Below are 18,603 nucleotides of genomic sequence, written 5' to 3' on the forward strand. Positions count from 1 at the left end.
GTTCTGTGATTCCACACTGCCAGAGGAAAAAAAGCCAGTAACAAGCCTACCCATAAGCCCAAACGGCCCTGCTGCATTCAACAGGAGCTGTGATTTATCTGTTTGATGCCACTTACAAGAAGGTAGCATAAAGCTTGTGGATCAGCAACAAGCCGCCCAGGTACCACAGGTTTCATGTTTAAGATACAGATGTACCTTAAGCAACAAAACCATTCTGAACTTGGGATTTCAGGTATCACTGATCACAGAAACCTGGGCCCCCCTTTCCAACTGGCTTTCAGAGGCAGAACTTCCAAAAGCCCATCTAAGTGGCTCTTTCCCCTCATCTTTCCATTTGTTTCTGTGCAACTGGCTTATTATTTTAAATTATTTCTGGTATTTCTCACTGGGCATTCTGGGTTTGATGTTCACTGCAGTCTGCATTCAAGACAATTTGCAGGGAGAGGTCTTTCCTGCTGTTTTGACCAGATGGGGTCCCCATCTCTTGAGACAAGTAGTGTGCTGACCTGACTGATGGCACCCAGGAGGATGTCACGCACAAGGCTCCTTTCAGGAGGAGGCCTGGAACATCCCCCAGAAGCCTACTGGAGGTATACTAGGGTATTTTTAACAACAGATTCAAAACCTTATTCTTTCTCACAGAGTTATTTTTGAAGCTATATTTTAGTGCTTTTTGTTCCACTCAATATCACTGAAACATGCTGCATAGAAATCACTGACGTAAACACTGACAATGAAGCAGAGAAGTGGAGGAGGAAGGAAGAAAATTGGGCTGTCTCTACTTCTTCACCCTCATTTTTTTTTTGAGTAGCATCTTCTTACCAAGCTCAGGATAATAATACATTTTGCTTGTGAAGATTTAGATGTTTTGCCACTGCAAACAGGGCGCTGAGATTTTGTCAAGTTCGTTCTCAAGCTGTACTCGGAATGGGGAATGGGAGAAAAGATATACATGCAAATAAAATCTTATCCCTTAATGAATTTGCACTCACAGTGTGTGCCACAGCACACCATTATAAGCATTTGCATTAGACACAGTGATCAATTTCTGAAGGCTTTATCTTCTGCCCACTGAAGTCAGCAGCCATAAGGATTAGATTTCATATCTTTAAGGGAGCTCAGTCCCAACAATTCCATGTTTCTCACTGCCTGTTTTGTCTTAATGGAAACATACCTTGCATAGCTTAGTGAGAACACTTCCCTCCTCTCTTCTCTACCTTAACAGCTTTTTAGGCAGCTGTGTTCTCATGGGTTATATAGGTATGATTTTTATTGTCTATAAAATAAACTGTAATCACTCGCCTTTTATTTTAGTCACACTTCAATGGATGTGTAGCATCTATGCCTTCATTAATTTTGTACAGTGGGCAAAAATGGGATGCTTCAGAAGGGAAAGAGGAAGAAAAAGAGGACTGTGGACACAACACCCTTTTCAAATGTCTAAGTGAAATATTTATATTCTGGAAATAGAGAATTAATTGAAAAGTTATATCAAGCAGTAGCATATTTCATGCTTATTCCTTTTTCTTTCCAGATTTCTGAACACGACCAGTAGGCACAGCTTCAAAGCAGATAATTTGTATTGAACAAAGTTTAAATAGATTACGATGAACATTAAAAGATTTTCACCTGTCCCCCTTTCCAGTCATGAGGAAGCAGCAGTGTTACTCGACCACACAGTAAGCACCTACTGCTAAGGTCAGGGACAGTCACTCTAGCAAACTCAACTCCTCCCTGCTTCCCTCCAGCCCAGCTGCACCAGCTCTGCCCTTTCTACCCTTGCACAACCTGCAACCTCCCATCCTCAGGACAGCAAACCCTACTGGTACCAGCCTCACTGAGAAGTGTCCAGGCTTGTTTAGGTCACTAAAGCAAACAGCTCCAGCTCAGAGAGCACCATTCCCAGTGAAACCTGTTTGGTGCCTGCACTGACAGACACTGATAAGCACTCGCACAGGACAGTGCTGCTTTCTCTCTAGCTTCATGGAGGCACTGCAGCACAGTTTCACACTGGCAAGCCACAGCTTTTCCCAGGCAGCTGTGCTGTGCACTTTCTGTCTCAGAGAGACAACCAGGGCATACAGGTCAGATGTTCCCTGCCAACACCTTAACTCTTACCTGGGCTTGTGAAGGTCTGAAAGCAGAGTCAAAGCCATTCTGCAGAGAGTCCAGAAAAGGCTGGATTTTGTAGAGGCTATGCGTTGTCTGGCTCGAGCGGAAGGCCACAATGTGGAAGTACTTCAGAATCTTCTCAAACCTGGATTGTGTCATGATAAGTGCAATGCTCTTGTTGCTGTAGAAGCCACTGCTCCAGATGCTGAGAACAGACTCACAGTGGTGGATGCTGGTTGATATCATGTAGCCTAAGAAGGCCTTCATTTCTGTCAAGGTGACATCAATCCAGGCATCATCACTACCAAACCTCTCCTGGTATTTCTTTGCATACATGTTGGTTTGGACCACCATATTCTTCAGTACATTGTCAGGGACAAAGAGCTGAAAAAAGTCCATGGCACTGGCAGTCAGGGGCATTTTTCGTGTTGGACCTAGGATAAAAGAAGGAAAGACAGACACACTCCTGATCACCACAAGGCACATCCAACACCAGAAATTAAAAGCATGATTAATTTTCCTCATGCAAATTATGGCATGTACTCATTGCTTGGCAGACTTCATCAGGAAACGTCCCCTTCCCCTCATATTCTTCCTCCTATATGATACTATACATTCTGAAAAGTTTCTCCCTCTGCTCTCCATGCTCATTACTTTGCAGCATGCAGGCCTGTGAGACAAGCAGGCATTTTATTTCTCCACTTACACATTATCTGCAACTTTTATACTCAGCAGCTGTTTTGGACACTTTCTGGATAGTCTTTTATTTGTCCATATGCATGTCAAAGCAGTGCCTTCCTCCAAACAGCCCAGAAGGACAATGTGAGTCCTCCAGAGACAGCACCACCCTCATCCCAGATGACATAATTCCTAGGCTCCAGAACCTGATCCCACCTTTTCTCCTGCACCTCTAATTCCTGCCTAGTTCATTGTCATAATTCTGTGACTTTCATATCTGCCCCTGCTCCACACCATCACATACAAGTCTATGTGTTTTTGAGTTTTATGCCCCTGCCACCACATTGGAGTTTTATCCTGCACTCTGATATCCTCAAGAAAGCACATTACCAGAACAAGTCACAGCTACCATGTGGCTAGTGTTACTGTCCCACATCTCAGGGAATATTTTTAGCACTATAATGCATGCAGTGGTCCTCTTCCTCCCATAATGTAATAAGCCTTGCAGTCCCATGCTGTGATTACTCTAGCATTTCACTGATTTTGCACCTTCTCTGCCGGTTTCAACTACTCCATAAGAGGAGGGTGATAGAAACAAAAAAGTGGCTCTAAGGGCTGGCAGCACTGTATCAGTGTTACAAGGTCAGCCAGTCAGACACCAGATTACACTAAACTGAATTAGGAACATCAAACCCACAACATCAGGGATGCAGACACCAGTATTTACAGCCACTCTCCTCTAATCCCTCCCACAAACTAATCAAGCTCCATTCTAAAAGTAGTAGTTTTCATGCTTGCACCTCATGGTAGTGTTTTAGTTACCAGGTAAGGGCAGGGAACATTCTCTATTCTACAGAAGCAGTGAAAACCAATACCCAGGGATGAGCAGCCTCTTCAAACCCAGCAGACAGGGGAGCACTTAAAAGAAACTCTACACCCCTGTGAAAAAGACAATGTCATGGGTATAATCCCAAACCAAGAGCTGGATCCAAGAAATACTGCACCTGAGTGCAGCAACCTTCAGCCCTGGGACTGTCTGAAACACTCTTCCTAATCAAAAGGAGAAGGCATACAGCTTCTCATTTGGAGTTCTGCACAACAAGAGCGAGTCTTTCTTGCACTACAGGGCTGCCTGGACGTCAGCATCAGCTCTTCCACCTGCACCAGAGCATGAGATTGACCATTGCAAAATCTGGCTCTGCAAAGATCCACTAGCACATTGCTCAGATTGCATTCTCCAGCACCCCTGTATCTCAGTTCACATTCCTAGTTACAGCAACAACTACAGCTTGCAGAAGTTTTCCATGAAACAGAACTACAGGGAATTACACAAATACTGTGGTTGGATTTACTCTTAAGCCTTAATATTTGGGTGCACTCTGGTGACCTTAACCTACCAGAAGGACAGCAAAAATAGCATCAAGACTTTGAAACAGTAAACCTCCAGATTGCAAAGAATGCCAAAAAAGCAAACAAAACTGGACTTTTTAAAGTAAGTGCAGTGGGAAAAAACCATCTATTTAAAGATTGCTTTCCAATTTTTTAATTTGTGAGATTGAAAAACTTCCAGTTGAAAGCATATTCCTCTTTATTGCAAGACCAGGAGAAAGAGCCTTGCACAAACCATGCTTTGGTAAACACAGAAAATTACAGTTTAAATGATAAAAGGTTTTCATAATCAAGTGAAAACTATGGGGCTAGAATAGATATATTTACTTCACCTTAAGCGCTAGCACAATAATAAAGCTGCTTAACAAATGTTTTCTTCTTTTGATCAGGAGGTTTATTTTCTGCTAGCACCAGCTAGCACTGTTATAGCTCACAAAGATGCTCTACACATGATTCTGTATCTTCATTCTTCCCCATAAATCAAGTTTTTATATTCTACGGTTGGTATGGCTTTCTGATAATGATACATGGAACAGAGTATATTCCTAGTTCTATATGAAATCTTGAGTAACTATTGAACTCAACTCCAGTGCTCAGGCAACCTTCCAGGTAGCACACAGAGATAGTTTTTAAATACCTGGCTCCAGAAGCAGAAGCTGGGAGTAGGGGTAATGTTATAAATCTTGTCTACAGCAAACAAGAATTCATAAAACATTTAGTCTTACAAAGTGAAATATGTTCATCTTGAGACTCTTGGATATGGACAATAAGTACATGCTGGACTCCACCTTCAGGAAGGTAAGAGCAGTCAGCAGCACAAAAAATGTAATTTTGGTGTAATTAAATTTTCAGCAGCTGCACAAGTTTACCTTGATAAGTGATAATGGAAACCTGACAGGTATACGGGATACAATAATCCTTCCTTACCCAGCAGTCCTGCTCCAGACACAGACAACCTGCTACTTCCTCTCCTTCCTGAAATAAATATACAAGCTTTGTATCTCATTGGTCATGCAGAACCCACACAGCTCTAAAAAAGCAAGCTGAATCACTTTCTGACTCAAACATCAACATAATTGTTGATTAAATAAAATTATGAAAGCCCCTGTATAATCTCATTGTCTTAAAAAACAGCCTTTATTGGCAAAGTGAGCACAACCGATTCATAATTTACTGATATGCAATATAACAAGAGCAACATTGAATTTCAGTAGGAAAATAAGTGAATTTTTAACATTGAGTTTTGCACAGTTAATGACCAGCCTAAAATATTTAAATATTACTTTCTAAATACACAAATATATCCCACAGAGAGAGCCAACTGTCTGCATAAGGAATTTAAATAGCTAATTTGTACTTTTAAAGGATTTTTACATTGACTTAAATGGCATTTACTCAGAAAATACAGATAAGAAGAGTTCAGTGTTTCATACATGCACTGTTTAGCTTTCAACTAACTCTTTCTCAGGCAAATGAAAGAGTGACTTTGTCTAGTTGTCCATTCTCAGAATGATTATATAATTATACTGTACATAAAATTCAGATTTTTCTCTCTCCTCTGCCATAGAGTGTTTGCATGGAGAATATACTTACTTTTACGGGGTTTCTTTAAAAGCCAATCAGGGTTTCCAATACAAATTACAGAGACAAAGTGCAAAAGCACTCTTGGAGTGTCTGAACATGCAGCAAGACCAGTATTCCTTGCACAGTCAGGACAGGGACAGAGCTCTACTGAGTAACCTCTGATTGGGCAGCACATATGCCAGCACCAGAACTCTGGGCTTGCTCTAATGCAGGATGTGGAAAATAACAAACAACTTGTCTTATGATACAACCTACACACACAAGCTCTTCTTCCTTCTCCTTCTGTCTGCCAGCAAGAACTTGCTTGTGCAATCCGCAGCAACCACCTTGCAAGTCATTACAGCTATTTTGACTAGTTGGTTCAATTTTCTCTTTTGCACTCAGAAGGAATGTCTCCCACAAAGAGACATCTCCATTTCTAAGAACAGTCTCAAAATAAATGAAAAACCTAAGCATGAAAAGTCATTTGTGTGTCCGTACTGGCGACTGTGAAGCAAAAGCTGGCACCTCGCCCTTGGAGCGTGTGCATTGCAGAGCCCGTTTTGGCTCAACTCGGCTCAGGGCAAACTGCAGCTGCCTCGCTGGCTCTGCTGTCTAGCAAGAGAGCAGGCTGCACACTCAACTTCTCAGCAAACAGACCCACTGCAGAACACCTAGAACAATTTAAGAAAAAGTTCAGGATGAACAGGCCCTGCATGTCATCCTACAATCTCTGGTCTTCTCTTTTGGATGGGTCCCCACTGGTAACATTCTTCCCCCTGCCTCGTTCCCTTTCTAGTCTTCCTTGCTGAGCAACACATTAGGAAAAAAATAAGAAACCCAAGCATAAATGCTTTTTCATTACTTAACTGGTTTGCAGAATTAAGTAATTTGAAAGCATTTTTAAAAGGTTCATGTATCCTTTCCCATATTTTCTGTTCTGATTTCCAACCTGTAATTTAGTAGCTCAGAGTTCACAGACTCAGAATAAGGGATGGACAAAAGACAGAAAGTTTCAAAACTGACTGCAACCTATCAGTGCTTACAACATAGTATACAAATCTTAAGAAGGTCAAAAGCATCATTATTTTGGGTAGGATAAATCAGATACGTAATGAGAAAATGCAGTGAAAGAAAGTTCTTTTGCTCTGCTGAGCAAAAGACTCTGCTCTCATTCAAACTGCAGTCAAGGCCCACAATAAAATATCCCATTACTCTGACAGGCTCAGCTGTTACCCTGTGTATAATAACTCAAATTGCACGGTTTGTAAAAAAACCTTGTGCAGAGCTAATCACAGCTGATTTTGAAATTAATGCAAATTAATTAACAGCTTGGCAGACCCCAATACTTCCAAATCAGGAACAGGAGTGGTAGAAGTATCAGTTCAAGAATTTAGAAGTAATTTTATTGTCTTCTTTGAGGAAAAATCTAACAATTTATAGCCACCACAAGAATAGCACATTAAGTGTACTATATGCAGATACATACCTAAGAAAAATCAATCCAGAAACTTTTTTTTTGGCCGCTGGGAAGTTACTTCTCCTCCTTTTGAAGGTACAGCCTTCAAAAACCAAGGTTTAAAAAGCCAATTAATTCCTTTTTCCTAAGTCCAAGCAATTAGAAACTGTTTTATATTCCTGACAAGTTAGCTTTGCAAAAATGCACAACATGATTTTTGGGTCTTATTTAGAGAACATAAAAAATGCTGACAGAAGCCTTTTGTCAGAAAATACTCAACCATCAGAAAAATCATGATGTCTTTATGGAAGGTGTCAAGTAATGAAATGTGACAGACAGTTAAAACAATTTCTCATATTTTTCAATGTGTAGGGATCATTATAAAGAGCCAAAAAATAAAAAAGGCAAGAAAACAAAAAATTATGTTTTAGTATTTCCCAAGTGAAATTTTTCAGAATTTCTGTTCACACTAAGTTTCCTCATGCAACCTTTGGAAGCACTGGAGCTTATATGGCTTGCCAGAATATCAGTCTTCATATCAGCTCTATGCTTAATGGCCTGGAAATGTACATCAGACCATCCTCAAACCATAGCCAGTTTGACAGCATTACGACAAGCCTGTCAAGACAGCTTGAAGTAAGTTCTCTTAACACTTCTTTTCTGAGTTTTATTCCTGTTTATTTCAGAGACTTCTCTCCTGTAGGAACTGGGCAGCAAGCATCCAGGTTTTTAGGAGATTATGCTGCATGTTTTTGTTCATCTTCATTATAAAAAGCTACCAAAGCTCCAGTGACAGGCCTATTTTGCTAAGTCAAAGGCATCATCCTAATTTATACTAGCTGTGGTCCTGACAAGTATTTTCAGCAAGTAGATGTCTGCATCTGTTATTTTGCTAGACAAATCTTAGCTTCCTTTAGGGACTGCCTTGCACAAGAATTCAATATACATGACGAAAACATGATCCATCAGTGGCATTGCTTGGCGTTGAGAGCCAGCTTAGGAGGAGGCAATAAAAAAAAGTCAACAACTACCAGGCAGACACTCTTGGCTTAGAAAGAAGAAATTGGACATAGTCCTTCCAAAGATGGTTTTTTTGTAGACTATAAGGGCTCACTCCCAGCAGCCCATGCTACTGGGTAAGTTTTTGCAAGGTTACCTTTACAGAAACTTACTTTGCACCCTTGCGTGGGCACTCAGTAGCCGCACTTCTGCTCTTCATTTAGTTTCAGTAAGTCTATTCCAAGCTATTTAGCAAAGTGTGATTTGCCTGCACTCTTCCAGCCTTATAAATAAGCCTTTGACAATGCCTCCACGGCTGCACGTAATAACCATAGTCAAAAAATTGTTCCAAACAGCTTCTCTGAAAGGCCACTTTCTCTTCCCTCCCCAGCATTAAAAAGGATTGTTTTCTTCACAGCGTCAGCAATAAAGCGATCCACAGACTGCCATCTGACTTTTATCCATAAAGAGCATTAAGAGCTGCGTCTAGAAGCAATCCAAGGACAAATGAAAGTGGACTGAAAATGAGCACAGAGCTGCTTCATGCTGACTCTGGTCCTAAGAGTCCCTGGCCTCCACAGCAAGCAGAACTGAGTTAGTGATAAATTGAGAACTTATTTAGAAAATGAAACAGTAAAATTAATGAAGTATTTAGCAAACTAAGGAACTTCCCGCAATTCATCTTGTTTCTGTGCTGTGTACTGGATCCAGACTGTCATTCAGCTTTTTAAAGCATTATAGCAAAACCCTTAAGTGTAGTGGGTCAGCCTGGCATAGGTCAGGGATGAGTAATGCACTTTTCCACCAAACACTCCTCCCCTGATGCGACAGTGACCTTCCAAAGCCTGGGGTGATAACCAAGGCACCCTGGCCATTCCTCCTCCATACTGCCATGTGCTGGCAGTTCAGCCTGCAAAAGGTGAAGAACTTCAATGGGGCACTGAGACTGAGATACCAAGGGTAAATAATTTTGGCGTTTCCTCAGTAGATTACCTTGTGTGATAAGACACTGTAGAAGAACAACTAAATTTTGGAGCATTTTCAAGAGACCAAGCAGGCAGATCTTACACCTTTCTCATTGATCAAATGTATGTTGTACCACCAACAGTACTGGTCTGAGAATGAGAACACTTCAGATATGTTGTGGCAGTCTTTCATGGAAGTGTGCCTTGTTGTAGATTTAAGCCATGGTAAAACACTGTTTAATTAAGAGAGTATTCCTTTGTGTTTACCATCATGTTTTAAAACTACAAAGCTTTCAAGCTGTAACAAGTACAAAGAATAAACAGCCCACCGCAGCTGATGTTGACACCTCTAATTATATACTTAATTTCTGTGGTAAGATCTTACAATCTACCAATTACCATTTTTCTAACATCAGAACCTCCCAAAACACTGGTACAAGGTCTTAGGGTTAAAATAATTTACAAAAGCCAAAGACCTTAAAGCAGCAGAGTCAGTGCTGAAGTAGTACTGCGTTGTATCAGTTTACATAATTCTTTGCACATTATTTGGCTGTGGGACTGCTCCTCCTCAGGGGAATTCCTGCTGCAGCAGCTTTCATGGCAATAGTCCACTGCACTCTTTTGCCACTGTAGTTTTCTATTAACATTTTACTGCACTGCTCCTGGCAGCCCAGCTGACATTGGGCATATCTAGCAGATTAGAGATGACCATTGATGTGCTGACTTTATACACCACCTGTACTACAGTTTTTAGTAGATCACATAGCAGCTACACATCTGTCTGTGGGCACAGCTGTGCACATTTATGAAATAACTGTACAAAGCAGCATGGATAGTTTTATGTCAGCACAACTCCCATTACCAGCAGGGTGACCTTCATAACTAAATCCCAGAAGATTGCTTTGGGATGGTTCTATCGGGGGACTTCTCTCCTGCACTGGTAACTCTTGCAGGTGCAATCCCACCATCCTATCTTTCTTTTCCAGGCTCCTGGTCTTTTCTAGTACACACTGAAAGGTAGGGCTTTTGTGTTTGAAGGAGGGAAAATAGCCTGTTATTTTCCTGCCTGATATATTTTCCAAGAAAATCATCAGAATATTTAATTTATCTTTTGTAAATAAAAGTCAATAAGTCAATGTAAATGACCCAACTAATGAGAGACTGAAAGCCTTCATATCAGCTCCCACCTTTTACATACAACACACACATATGCCATTGAAAAAGGAACCTCCAGTTTTTTAGTAAGTCTCACAAAGAAACGGCTTTCTGTTTTGTTCAAAAATTAGTTATTTAAGAAAAAAAAAAAAAATAATACATCAACCAGAAATGCAGACAGTTCAGTAAAGCATTGGAGACAACCTTATAATGCACGAACACTAATTTCAGTACAGAACCTCCTAATGGTTCATCTCCATCTCACATGAGCTAAGGTAGCTACAGTACTGGTCTCTGCAATTACTTCCCAGGAGCAACAGGCTCTTCCAGGAGAAGACAGGGAGTAGTTGTTAGGGTAAGCACATAGTCCCCAAATTATTCAATGCTACTTCTCACAAACAGATGTGAGCATCTATTGCAGCACCCACTTGGGAGAGGGTGATCAGCAGGGTGATGCTGCAGCTCTGCTAGAATAGCTCAAAATCTGGAATCTGCCAAGGAGGCTGGTGACACGAGCTGCATGGGGATAATATTCAGGCTTTTTCAAACCTGTTTCTTTTAGGTTGTACCAGCCTCCCTTGGATTTTACTGTTCTCTGTAGGAAAGCATGCACTTGCATTTCTAGGTGAGTTTCATCAACTGCCCAGGAAGAAAAGTCTTCTCTGCTGTCATCACCCCAGATTGCATCTGCACTTACATGCCTACTTTTAAATTTTCAATTCCCTCACTTTATATTCTCCATGTTTCTCCCCAACACCATCAAAAATCTTGGGACAATCCACATGTTCTCTGCATTAGGCTTAGAGACAGATGAAAATCTTAATATTTTTTTTAGGACACCTAAGATGCAAAGTGGAGATCGTGTATTTTAAATCCTTGCTAGGCTCAGGACTTCTTTACACATGCACAATATCACTTTGTGTGCTTTCTGTTTTCTTTCAGATCTTTTATTTCTGCCCCTGTTGTTAGACTGTCTTTTTCCATCCTTGTTCTGCCTGCCCTAAGAAGTGACCGTTTCTGCAGGCTGTTTGAACATCTCAACTCAAAATAGGCAAGCAATTGGAAAGTTCAGTAAATTACTTCTATATACCACATGCATCACAATCCCTAATCCTCTTACCACATATAGGATACATGACACACTCCAAAGCACTCCAAGTGCTTAGGCTTCCTAATAACTCTTATAAACCCACAACTTGTCAGTTTTAAGAAGTCAGTGCACTTCTTCAACAATTAAGAGTGGAAGAAAAGGCAGCCACCTGTGGAAAAGATGGGATTTATTACTTGCACTGCCTGTGTTAACTTCAGGGTGACACAAACGTGTTTACAAGTCACTGTACCTCTGGAAATGTTTCCAGGGAGTTGCATCTACAGAGAGCAAGCCAGAAACACAACTCGGAGCTAAACAGCGCATAGAGTCAAAGTGGGATCCTCAGTGGCACAGCACTGCTCACTCTCAGCAGCAGCAGCAGTCCCTCAGCAGCACAGTACCACTCCTGCAACCCCTGCCCAGGTACCACGTGCAGCCTGCGGAACTGCTCGGCTCCCAGCAGCTCCCACCGCAGCCCAGCCTTGCTGCACAGCTGGCGGGCTCAAGTGCAGCAGGAACCCGGCCATGGAACCAGGTTTGCAAAGGAAAGCATTGTGGACTTTCCCCCACAGCCTTTCAGGCAAGATGCTTGGTCGCTCTGGAGCCAAAGTCTACCTCTTCAAACACAGGCTTAGTGCACTGTATTCTGAGATACAGGAGGCAGGGAAAAGACTGGAGGTCGCCAGACAGGTTACTAGTAGCCATCCAGAACACCAGATCACAGCTAAACTTAGAGGTCAACTTGTCCAGGCTTCTTGCAGGCTGCCAACATATGAACCATAAAAGCTGAAAGATCTCATAAGAATTAATCACTGCAAGAACATAGTTTATGTTATGAAAGGAGAAAGTATCTTGTATTTCTCATCTTGGACCTAGCAGCAAGAAAGATTTCATACAGCAGAGATGTTCAAAGAACTTCATGGTGTGTTCACATTTTTAAAAAAGGGAGCCGTCCACTTCCTAAGCTTTCTGGACCTAACTGCTAAAGTTGGTTTTATATTATAGACAGATTTGTTCCCTTACACAGCCCTTCCCGTTCCTCAGCCATTTGTTACTATGTTCACAAAGCTCTCATTTAAACAGCATTTCTTTCCATTAATTCTTTATGTTGACTGCCTCATAAAATAAAATTAAGTAAGAGATCTACTGTGAAACTCCATCAGCTTCTTCATCAGCTTTGATACAGCTCCTTTCCTGCTCACTGTGAATGGCCCTGAATAGGTAGCATTTTACCTTCCATTAAGAATTGTTTACATGCCTCCCTTAAGGTCCAGATTCTATAACCCCCATTGATGTTTTTAGTGGGAGGTAAAAAAAGCTTTCAGATAATTATTAGCAAAACTGGGCCTAGGGTTTTTATAGCCTTGTGTGAGAAAACCTCAAGCCTACTAGGCAAGCTAGAATGCTATTTATTTGGGGAGGAGAGAGAAGAGAGAAAGCAGGTGAACATACGGCTTTTTATCTGGGTCATACAGCTACATCTGGGTCTGGTATCATCCCTGGGAGAGGGGCTCAAACCACTTAACAGAAATTCTCTTTCTGGGCCTGAACTGAAGCAGTTTGGCAGAGCTGGACACAAATGACCACAGTCCTGCTTTCCAAGATCCAGGCACCGTCTGCTTGGTGGTCATACATGAACTTTTATCAAGATCCTTTCATAGGCCTTAGGACAGTTCTTTCCAACATGGGATGCTGCACAAGACAATCTATTGGGACAATCTACAGCAGGAAGAAAACATTTTTCTCTGCTGCTAACAAATAAAAAAAAAAAAAAAAAAAAACCAAAAAACTAAACAGTGTTAATTTCATCTTTATCTCATCCTTGTTGTAAAATTAGGCGACCCCAACTCTGGGAATGATTGACATCTGACTCCAAGGCTTTGGAATGCTGAACACTCACTTTATAAAAACTGTACATTATACTATATTAAAGAGAGATACTATACTACATCACATTTACTTACTAATTTCTAACTGACTTCTAACTGAAAAACTCGTGACTCTCTGCCTTAGAGTCCCAACCCACACATGTGGATCTAATTAGTCACTTCAAGTAAACAATCTCTAGAATACATTCTACACGGGCACAAACACCAGAGCAGCAAATGAGACAGGAATTGTTTTGATCTCTGTGCTTCTCCAGGAAAAAACCTGAGAGAGAAGTACGTCTCTCTCTGTTCAGAGAGTGTAAATGTCACACATCCTGGTTAAAATTCTGGTTTTGTGTATGCTTTATAATGTACACAGTGTATTAGTACAGTAGTGCAGGTGTATCATCTATAAATAAATAAATAAATTTAGGTTGGGGGTATCTGTTGAGAAAACTTCCACTGATCGGGGTGAATGATCAAAAACAATTGGGGAATACTGCCTTAGAGCTCTCTAGTAACTGCACTCAGGACTAAAGCAGCCTAGCAGATACAGTTCACCTTCTTTTTAGCAGAGAGCTCAATGTGCTCAAATCCAACAGCTTCAGCTGATCTACTTGTAGGTTTTACACCAATATAAAAAGGAGTAATTTCCCTTTGTTCTTAAAGAAAACTGTCTTCTTGTAAGAACAGGAGAGTGGTGGTATCAGTCAGAGGTCCTTCTGCATTGCTATAACACTTCTCATGTCACCAAAGAAATAGGTATCATTCAAGTCATATGTCACATATCACTAAGGTAGTACCACCTATGCATACACTGATATGCATCTCTGGATTCAAAGAATAATGCACTATATTTACATCCCTCAACACTCCCCTTTGAAAGTTAATTTGTGTCACTTGCAAATCAAAAGGAGGTGTAAGAGCCTTGTGTTTTTCTCTAGCAGAAATAGGTTTCTAGAGCAGACACTCATTTTGCAGTCAGCCATGCAAATTATTAATCCTAAAAGCAAGACTGAGGCTGTAATATGTGTCGTGGCAGGAAAAAAAAATTGATTTTAATACAAAAATCCTTTGTAGTCTATCCTGCAGCCACTTTGTCCTCCCTCCTGGGCCTTATGACCACCACAGATTTTGCTCACTCTTTGCAAACCTTAGCAAGCGAACTGGAACTCATGTTCTTCAGGAAGCATGGATTTTTCCTTTTGATCAAGGGATTAAATGTTAGCTCCTACCACTCAGATCTGATACCAAACTTTCCGCTGCTGTGAGAATATGAAGCAAAGAGGTCATACTTTCAATAAAAATCAAAAGAGATGTCTTTTAAGAATTTTTGAGGCTACAGTTTGACAATAGTAACCTCTTCTAGGGTCTTTTCACTCCAGCCCAGCAGAAACCATTTGAGGCAGGTACTTAACTTTAAACTACTGTGATCAAATGATTCTTAGGCATCAGTGCAACACTACCCTGAAGTTCATGTTTTTGAAGTGAGATTAAACATACTTCTTCTAGCCTAGGATTGCTCCAAACAAATGATTTAACGGTATAAGTATTATAATGTCAAGTGATGCAGTCCATAATAAACACAGAAATAACTGCAAAAGAATGAATATTGGCAAGTATAGTACAGAGTCCTTGAAGACACAGCAAAAGAGGTGCTTAAAACTCTGCTGAGAAAAAGCTTTTTTTTTTACTTGTATTCAAAAACTTGCTGACTTTCTCCTCCCTCTTCTAAATTACAATCAAGGTAGCTAACAATGACTCTCTACAGCAGTAGTCAGAGAAAGTAAAACTTAAAATAAATCTTTGGGTCTCCTTTCTTTAGGAAGCATTCAAGATCCACCAGTATGTAGAACACTGACTTCAGTTAGCCTCAATGAGGAAAAGAAAAGCAGCAACTACACCAAAACTGCTTATAAAAACCATAACATTTTGCTTTCTTTATAGAAAATATCACTGGATTTTGGTCACATCCTCCTGCCTCTAGATCCGACGTCTGGCAAATAAGGGACTACAGGATACATGTCACAAAGTGAGTGAAGAACCAGACACAGGAAACACAATCTCCACTCCTACCAATACAGGTGATCGAGAAAGGAGAATATTCCTTAAATGCTTGTTATAAAGAATTGGGCCCATTACTCAGGGCATTAGCCTCTAAAACTGCACTGGTTTCTTCTATTAGGCAGTAAGAGCACAGATGCATTCACAACTCAGACACAATAAAATGCTAACTCAAAACTCCATGCTGGGGCAGCTAGCACTCCTGAAGTGCAACCTGCATCCACAAAGAAGACTGAATAATCATGGGATAACCAAACCCATATGAACTATCAGATCTGAACACAGATTTTGTTGAGCTGTATACTGCATTCCTGCCAGCTTTTTAATGCTACGTTAGATGCCATGGTGGGTGTGACAGTTCACATATGGTATCTCCCACAAAAGCAGATCTGGAGCATCAGCTATAGCAAGCTGGGTGAGCAATGTAGTCAAGAGCACCTGGCCAGAATTTTGTTATGTTAGAAGTACCAGCTATTATCTTTATGTGACACTGTGAGGCAAGAACAGGCAGAGTCTGGTTTCACATGACCTCACATCTCAACATCAACCTGCTTTTTCATCACAGGAGATGCTGTTGGAGCTTACAGGCTCTTCTTACTACAAATGTGCTGTCTAATAAGAATTGAACTCAAGTGAGCCATCTTTCAGCAAGGGCAATTGAAATGGCTGTCACCCCATCAGCTATCTTCCCGTAAGTTAGGTAACAACTCAATATCTGGAAGACCTTTACCTTCTCATTCTACAAGAATGGACATGGGGCAGAGCAAAATTGCACAAAGCCTGGCTTACTAAGAAGCAAAATCTGATGAACTCCTGCCCCTGACTACCTGCAATTTTAACAAGAACAGTGGAAACATGGTATCCAGCAGAGCCCAGAGAATAAAAAAAAAGGAAGTTTCATAATGACTAAGAACGAGACGTTAAAATGGGAAGTATTGGTAGAATCTATGTTAAGATATAAGAGAAACGTTCGTTTTTATGACAGGAGAAGATTTTAGAAAGCAAAATACAATTAGAGAAACTAAATGCTGCAGCACAGAAGGGCAGGTTAGAAAGAGGTTATAGTACGGATTAAAAGGATTCAGTAGAAACTGAAAGCTTAAAAGCAAAGTTTTGAGCAGCCTTTGTTACACTTATTTCTTGTTCCTTTTCTGATTAAAGTATTGTGCTAAAGGATTCTCCCTTTAGCTACCCATTTCAGCTTAAAAAAAAGAATCCCGTCACCCTTTTATCTTAGGAAGAAAGCTGACATTAGAGCAACTGGCAGTGCACTGCTTGATGTCAAGCTGCTCCAGGTCAGTACTCAGACCCCTTCTGAGTCAACCTTTCAGCAAAAAACCTGAAGAAAAGGCATGTTTTTTATTTTAACATCTCACTCACTCTCCTGCAATATATGTCCACAAAATGCTATCAAATGTTTCTGCTTCATCATACAATATAAGTGGCTGCTTTTAGAAAAAAAAAAACTAATGCTCACTTAGTTTCTTTTCATTGATTCAGGGAGAGATAGCCAGCAGCCAAAAAAAAAAAAAAAAAAAAAAAAGTTAAAAACTAGTATAATCTCAACAACAGCATCAGATTAACAGTGTCAAGTTTTCATATTTCTAGAACCATTTAATATTCAGTACCCACTTTGACAATACCAACTCAAGAATATCCATAGCTGACTTTTACAGCCATCTGTCCCCAGAAAGCAATTAGGTGCGTGCACTACTATTTGCACTCAACATAGTTCAATGTATTTTGATTTTACCCGAGTCTAGTGGGATTACAGGTTTTGGTACTGCTGGCTGAACTCACACCCCTCTTAACCAGAAACAGCCATGTCTTGTACAGAAAGGCATTATTTCATTTTTTTACCAGGATATGGAATTAGAACCAATTTTATGCTCAGAACACTATCAGAAAATACTGGGCTGATCATCCTACTAGACAGTACCTGAATTTATTGGCCAAAATAAATCTTAAAAACCCATATTGAAAGTTTTTTCTCTAATTATCTGCTGAAATCAGGCACAATCTCTTATTCTGCAGAAAAATTATATACAACTGACTTCTAGAACAGTCCCTTTTGGGATAGCATAAAGCAGTTCTCTTATTAGTTCTCTTTAGCAGAGATAGTGACATATGAGTACCTTTGAACAAGGAACTCTAAGACTTCACTGGGACACCTGTGCAATTTGTGAACAAAGAGTTGATCCTACACTGGAAAAGGCAGAAAACTACTACTAGAAGTAGAGGTTTAATCTTGCAAGGAAATGTTGTGAAGAAATATGATACTTTCTTATTTTTAGCCTTGGGAGAAAAAATAAAGAAGAAAAAAGAGAAAAAGAAATAAAAAAAAAAGAGGGAAAAAAAAAAAAAAAAAAAAAAAAAAAAAAAAAAAAAAAAAAAACCACACAAGAAAGCTAAACAGCAAATCTCTTTAAATATACTTGAGGTAAATATCAGGAAAAAAGAATATGTAAGTTCCAAAAAGTAGTATTTGAAGATGCAACAGTTTTGCAATGCTCACAAAGAAGTGAAGGAACAACCTTCTGATTCCACTCCATGAACTGAAAAAATATGCAGTAGACATTCTATTGTTCTTTCTTGCCTGGACACCTGTTACATGATCATCAGTTATTGCAGGTGTTTGCACCATGACTTGGCTGAGCCTCTTCCAGACCTGCACTTGTCTTCCTCCATGTATCTATCCTTATGGTCTGCAGAGGGTTGTGTTGGGATTCAGCTGCAGGGAAGCTCTTTATACCTCAAGAAGTGTGATGAACAGAGGAAAGTACTAACCCAGGCACCACTGGACAGTGTACTGCCTCCAGAGTGTAGCCTTGCCAATATCACAAGTCTTTGGGCAGTGTCACATCAGACATGCTTAACATAAGCAGATTAGTGCTTTGAACACAAAGGAGTCTCAGAGTAAGTCATTTGAGTAGAGATACAAGATTCATGGACACACAACTCATTACCATAGAAGTGAGTGTGGAAACATCACCCTAAGTAACCATCAAGTCTGCCTGGGCTACTTTCTGGGACAAAGGGAAGGAAGGAGTTTTGCCTTAACAGTCCAGGCAGCCTTCTGCAAGCATACAGCTCTTTCCCACAGGCTGTACAAGCCTTCTCCCCACTCCTAAAGTTGACATGGAAGAGGCAAGTAGCAAGTCCTTCACATAACACTCCAACATTTAACCTGCCACTAAGCAGCTTGCTAGTTTATCTTAGCCAGTCTAAAACAAACGAAAAGAGTGCTGGAAGGGACCTTAG

The 18,603-nt window shown here is 40.5% G+C and overlaps 1 protein-coding gene across 1 annotated transcript in view; it reads right to left on the bottom strand.

The window, feature by feature from the left end:
- Positions 1-18,603, bottom strand: part of PGBD5 (piggyBac transposable element derived 5) — a 68,832-nt gene that overhangs the window by 39,507 nt on the left and 10,722 nt on the right. The window contains exon 2 of the mRNA XM_041468865.1: positions 2,119-2,546. Coding sequence (XP_041324799.1) covers positions 2,119-2,546 — 428 coding nt within the window. The remainder of the gene's footprint in view (positions 1-2,118; positions 2,547-18,603) is intronic.

The sequence above is a fragment of the Pyrgilauda ruficollis genome, unplaced genomic scaffold (genome assembly GCF_017590135.1).
Source record: "Pyrgilauda ruficollis isolate IOZ18807 unplaced genomic scaffold, ASM1759013v1 scaffold101, whole genome shotgun sequence".
Lineage (NCBI taxonomy): Eukaryota > Metazoa > Chordata > Aves > Passeriformes > Passeridae > Pyrgilauda > Pyrgilauda ruficollis.